Genomic DNA, 6,271 nt, shown 5'->3' on the forward strand with positions numbered 1-6,271 from the left:
GAACCGAAGTGGAGTTTACAGTGAAGATCTCGAAGAACCTTTATGCTTCGTGACAGAGGAGGGGAAGGAGCGTGGTACGACCAACTTTGCTAGGCAGGACTTCTCAGCAAAAGCAAGCCAGAGCAGGGGCTTACAGCCACTGACACAGCAAACCTGTGCTTTAGAAAATAGCAGTTTTCTAAGAACTGCAAGACAAGATTATTCATATCTTCAGAGAACAAGACAGCCCTGCTGCTGCCACACACGAGAAGCCTGGTGAAGTAAGGAACTCCGCCTCTGGGAGGGTGACAGACCTGCCTGTGACTGCGCATGCTGCACCCTTGAACCAGCGGTTACTTGCATCTGCAAACCAAGAGCTCATTTCACAGGAAAGATCCCCAAGTCTAGCACTATCAGCTCTGGATTCCTTCCAAACCCGACACCAGTTCTGTGATTTTAACTACAGGAACCTGCTGACTGTTGTATGCACAAGCGTCACACTCCATTTCGTATTCTTTTGTCTGTGCTTAACCTTGACCTTTCCACATTCCACAGTTTATTTTAATCCACTTCCTCCCCAAGACAGAGCAGCTTTTCCCATTTGTAAAACTCCTCACACACTCCACATGCTTTCCAGCGCGGGAGAATGTTTTTGCAACTAGTTACACTCCAATAAACTAGTCTGTTTACATGGAAAACCTAGTATGCCCCAAGCACTGGTGACAAATTTATTTTACATTGCCTTCAAAAGGAAAAAAAGTGAAATGGATTCAAAATTCTGTTTTATCAGACAAAAAGTCTTCACTACCAACTTGTCTTTTTTGATGCCACCCAAGTTACACAAGTGGATGATGATCCTCGTCCCCAATAGGTCACAGAGCAGAAAAACCACTCAAAGCCCCAAGGTTCCCACCCCGGGAGGAAAGGGTCACTGTAATGACAAGGCTAGCTGAGATGCTGGCTTCCAAAGACCTCTGCAGTCACCTGGAAGGACACAAAGAGCCCTCCATGTTGCTAATAAAAGTGTTTTATCACACTGTACAACCATGAGCTTGAAGTATGAGCTCCCCCTGCTCTTCCTGAGGGGCTGAGAAGCAGCTCCCGCAAGCACTGACCTGAACTACAGCAGCTTCTCAGTGCTGGGAAGGACCCACAGTTCAAGCACAAGCACCTCTCCAAAAGTGCCATGTTTTCCTGCTTACAGAAAAGTAACTGCTCTCGTCCCGTGTTACTCTTGCTCACCAGGGCAAGCCTACCAAGTTCGTGATTTCAGCTACTCTAAATATAACCCGGTCAGAATATGGTTTTTTGTTTGTTTTGGGTTTCATTGTTTATTTTTTTCCCCTTCATAAACTAGCTGGAAGAGAAAAACTTTTAAAGCTTTTTTAAGCTTCAGTAGAGAGGCTGTGATTTCATCTGAGCACTCCAGAGCTACAAAGGCTGTCAGAACACAATGCTCGGCAGTGGGGGGCTGGAAGAAGCAAGCTGAAGTTCTCAAACCAGTGAGACCGATTCCCTTCCAATTCATTTCCACTAACTAGACTGGGGTTTGTAACAGTATTTCTTACAACACTGCTTCACACAGTTCCATCTAGAGATCACTGGCATGAACAGGATCTGCAAGGCATCACTGAGAGCGAATTCAGGTGTCCAGGCTCAGCTAATCTGGTTAATAGAACCCTTCACAGGTGGCAAATCATGGATGAAACACTCATGGCAGCTGCGATTTCAGTCTAAAGTAAGAAAAAATCAGCAGCAGGACAACATGACTGCATGGGATCACCCACCATCCTGCCAGGAGGTTACTATCTATCTTCCCAGAGCATTACTATTTTCCACATCTTCGCATTCTCTGCAAAGCTTCATAAGAAAAGTCAGTATCATGAAAACACAGTCAGATGGCTTGAAGTTCAACAGGAAAAACTGTGAGCCTTACGGCATTTGAAGTTTTCTCTGTCCTTCTACAGGGCCACAAGATCAGCACAAACAGGTCATACTTTGGTTGTACACTTTCAAAAGCAAAGCTACAGGAAACTCAAAATGGAGACACTCAGGAGCGGGCTTTACCCTGGTCCCATGTTACTCTCATCACTTATGACACACAAGTTCTAGAGATCTACGGGCCTAAGGAAGCCAGGAACACGAGCAGTTTATCCAGACAGCATTTCAGAAATAACGACAAACGCAGCCTTTTAGACACTTGATGCAAAAATAAAAGTCTGCACCTTATTAGTGGCTAAAGCTAAGCTCCCCACTTCAGATAGACTGATTTACCACCTTTGCCATAAACTCCGAAGTGCTGGTATGTAGAATTATTTAGAAGGTGGAATTTCAGAGATTTCCCTTTGGAAAACTTCTTCGCTCCCCTACTGAGAGAAGAAAAAACGAGGAACTTGGCTACGGTGTTTACCGAGCTTAGTTCTCAGTCCAATCATTTTAGGTCCAAGTAACAGATCAGACAAAAGTAATTTATAAGCTTATACATATGAAAGAGGAGCTTCAAGCCCTATGCAGCCACGTAGCATTACAAATTCTTACTTTGAATCTCTTCTTAGGGACCAGCACTAGAGCTCCGGGAGAGACTTTAGACTTAAGAGCAGAGAGCACACAGTGGCCGTTCCAGTAAGTCAATCCAACACTGTCACAAAGCTCCACTGGGATTTGGAGACTGCATAACCACCCAGAAGATCAACACACACTGTAATGTGTTCGTAACAATAAATGAATTGCAAACCTCCCGGTTTCACACCCCTCTGACAAGGGGTTCGGCTGCATTCGATGCAATGTTACCTCGTGATGTCTTTGGAATGTCTAATAGTTCGGCGGAAAAGTACCCTGCATGTCATTTTGTTCATCATGTAAAAAACCCAAAGGTACTTCTGACAAGCACAGCGTGACACCAGCGTCTCATTGCAAAGAGCAGACTGCTCTCACACCAGTCAGGGAGAGAGAGTGAGCGAGCTCTGTATTTGTCTCCACAGCATAAATACAGACAGGGCAGGTTCACAGCACGGGGTGAGGGACTCTGAGGAGTGCGTGCAATTAACGCAGGCCACTTCCAACACAACTGCACAGAACAGCAGCTCAAACAGCACCTGGGAGATCACATCATGACAGGAGTCACGCTGGTTCTGGTCTCGGGACCTTCTGCAGCTTTCAGGCACATTTAAGATCAATAAAATCAACTCAAGAGCTACATTCTACATGTTAAACAGCAGTTGCACTTGGCTCAGAACACAGGTTTTGGCACACAGTTTTTAAAAAGCAGTATTTCCATAATACGAGCTGTTCTCCATGCACACAAACATTGTTACATGCAGTACTACATGACACAGGCTCGTCAAAGAACCAAAACACTTTTTTTTTTTTAGCTTTTGCTTACTTCCCAGCATTAAATACCACCTGACAGTGACTCAGTTGACTACAGGTCTTACAGAATAACATTTCCAATGCAATTCCCAGTTCTGCAAACACATACATGTATGGGACTGCTTACAGAATGGTTTATACCAACAGCTGTACAAGTTCAAGGCTTCCGTATCCTTGCGAAGGCATGTTTCACCATGAATTAAGCTGCAATTATACAGAGCCAGGAAGTGGAACTAAGAACCCAAAACAGTCTGAGAAAGCAAGCGAGCCTGCTCAAGCTGCCCAGACTCCATGTGCAGGTTAAGAGCTTTGGCTGACAGAAATACTAGACTACAGACGAAAAGAAAGTACAGCAGCCTGACTGACTGTTTCAGTTCTGGGTTGTGTGTGAGAGACTGACTACGGCCTAAGGGTTAGCTTCAGATAAAAATAAAAGATCAAGCTAGTATTCTAAAATCCTGGACAGCAAAGAAAAAAGCTTATAACAAGATACAGGAGTTCTTCCAAATGGTTCACCAGCGGCCAACCTGTTAGTCCCCCGATTCCAGTGACCTATTCTCAGAGCACTGGCTTCTCCGTGGGGATTTTCGATACTTCACTCACTGTTGCCATGACGACAGCTTCATCTTTATGTACCACTCCACATCACCCAGGCTTTGGTAAATGTAGCTGGTCGCTGTATAGTCGGTTGCAAGGGAAAAAAGAGTTGAAGTTAATAACATGTACAGATTATGTAGTAGTAATCTTGTAAAAAGTACAGAAAAACGTTTACATCCTGCTTGTTAAAAAAAAAGGCAAGTCTGAATGTCAGACTTCAGCATTTTTAAGATTAATGTCATGCAGATTCACTCAGAGCAGCAACACCCATTTCTCCAGAAAATAATGGGTAGAAGTGCACGATTTCTCTCGACATGATGCACTTTAGACACCATGTAACATGCACAGTGATATTCTGATTTGGAACAGGCTAGCTGGAAAGATTTAAGTTCACAGGTTAAGTTTGGTCTCTCTGATCCTTCACACAGCACACAGAAACAACCAATTTGCATTCTCATTGCAAAGAAAAGCACTGCATGTGATTAATTAACCTTCACTGCCTGCATCAAGGCCAAGACATCACAAATCACTGAGCTAGCGTCAGAGATGCCAATAAACAGACTCCCTTGTCCTAACTGGTAAGAAACACCAGCAGCAAATTCTCCTCAGGGCCATCAGGGGTAGCAACTTAAAAAAAAAGCTAAGTTCCAAAGTATAACAGTGAGTCATCCCTCTTTTCCCTAAAACTAACTAGAAAACCACAAGCACAAGGCAGTAAAAGCTATGTCTGAGACTCAAGAGAAGCAGAACCGGGATGAGACACCAAGAAACAGCTGGTTTCCCAAGGGCTTTCTACTCTACTCCTCAGAAGCAGTTACACACACATTGCTACAGGTTGAATTCCTGCTATAACCTGGTGAAGCACAGCAGGAAAATTCAAGTGTGATTTAATAATCCAGCTGAAGACAAATCCTTTTGCAACTACGGATTACCTCATGCTTTAAGCAATCAGCCTCTAAAAGCATCATCACAGCTGACGTCTCCAACCTCAGACTCTAACACTGCTGCAGGACAGATTTAAAGCAACCCTGCGTTAAGGAGCAGCTTAGAAACTTCCCTTCAGCCCTGCCTCATTCCTTCCAACACAGCCAATTAATTTGCTTTACACATGAAAACATACATCACTGTACAAACAAAAAAGCAGCACTAGGCACTCGCATCTGAGAGGAGCTCTACAACTCAGCAGACAACAATCCAGAGCTGCACGGGGAGAGGGTGGTTTACATCCAACCCCCCCGACAGGAGCACACCATACCGGCAACACAGGAGCCTCACTTTCTGCCTTCAGCTGCTCAGACTCACTGACAGGTTCCCGCCGAAGCAGAGACATTAAAGCTGCAAACACTGTGGGCCAAACCACACGTTTTCAGACACTTTCTAAAGCTGTTTTGTCGAAGAGGTAACAGCACTATCATCACTGGGGAGAGCTCTGCTTTCATCTGCCATTAACTGGCACTTTATTGGCTCCATAACTGCATTTTGACAGCTACATACTAACAGGAAAAAAGCACAAAGACTACTGAACAGAGTTACAAGTCTGGAGAACATACAGCAACCCACTCATTAGCTACTCACGCCTAAGACTACCCTTCAAGAACTACAAGACACCAAAAATCCATGAGCAACAGACCTAAACTACAACCACAGAGCTAAAACTAGAGCCGATACTCAAGACTCGTAGCTAAATAACGAAAACGGGTCTACCAAGTGAACAAAAGTAAGGGCAGAAGTCAGCATTGAACTGCACTGCCTACACAGCAGCCAACGGGCACTCCCTCCTCAACTTTAGGTCGTTGAGCTTAACCTGGAAAAACACTGTGAATTGAGAACTGCAGCGTACATTAGTGACAACAGAGGCTGATGTTCGCAACGAAGCTGATCTTACCTTTTTGCTCTCAACTGACGTAAATGATGGAACACGTTGATCACGTCCCTTATACGACGGGGTGCCTCTTCAATTTTGGATGCGAGATTGATGCAGGCCATAGCAACAATCTGAAAGAAAGCACCGTTCCATTAAGAAAATTATTTTTAATCCCCGTAAGACTAGACTTACACAACTACAAAAGAACCCCAACAACCCGTGCCCTAAAGGCTCGAAGCGAGCAGCCTGCTTGCTGCGCGGCTGGCTCAGCACAGCACCCAGCACGCTCCCCGCCCCGCTTCCCCGCCAGGCCCTGCCGTCCTCACCTCGAAGCTGTGCTTGACGAAGGACTTGGAATAGAAGAACCGATGAAACAGCACCTGCCCCGTCGCCATCGCCACCTAGGAAGGCAGAACGGGGAGGAGGAAGAGGGAGCGGGAGTCACTCACCGGGCCCAACGCC

At 45.2% G+C, this 6,271-nt stretch overlaps 1 protein-coding gene across 1 annotated transcript in view; it reads right to left on the reverse strand.

Moving 5' to 3' along the window:
• CCNL1 (cyclin L1) overlaps window positions 1–6,204 on the reverse strand; it is an 11,591-nt gene extending 5,387 nt beyond the window's left edge. The window contains exons 1-2 of the mRNA XM_010137270.1: window positions 6,136–6,204; window positions 5,831–5,940 (exon numbers count right to left, since the gene is read on the reverse strand). Of these exons, the coding sequence (XP_010135572.1) occupies window positions 5,831–5,940; window positions 6,136–6,204 (179 nt within the window). The remainder of the gene's footprint in view (window positions 1–5,830; window positions 5,941–6,135) is intronic.
• Window positions 6,205–6,271: the final 67 nt, after the last annotated feature.

Source organism: Buceros rhinoceros, unplaced genomic scaffold (genome assembly GCF_000710305.1).
Source record: "Buceros rhinoceros silvestris isolate BGI_N320 unplaced genomic scaffold, ASM71030v1 scaffold26455, whole genome shotgun sequence".
In the NCBI taxonomy this organism is placed as follows: Eukaryota; Metazoa; Chordata; class Aves; order Bucerotiformes; family Bucerotidae; genus Buceros; species Buceros rhinoceros.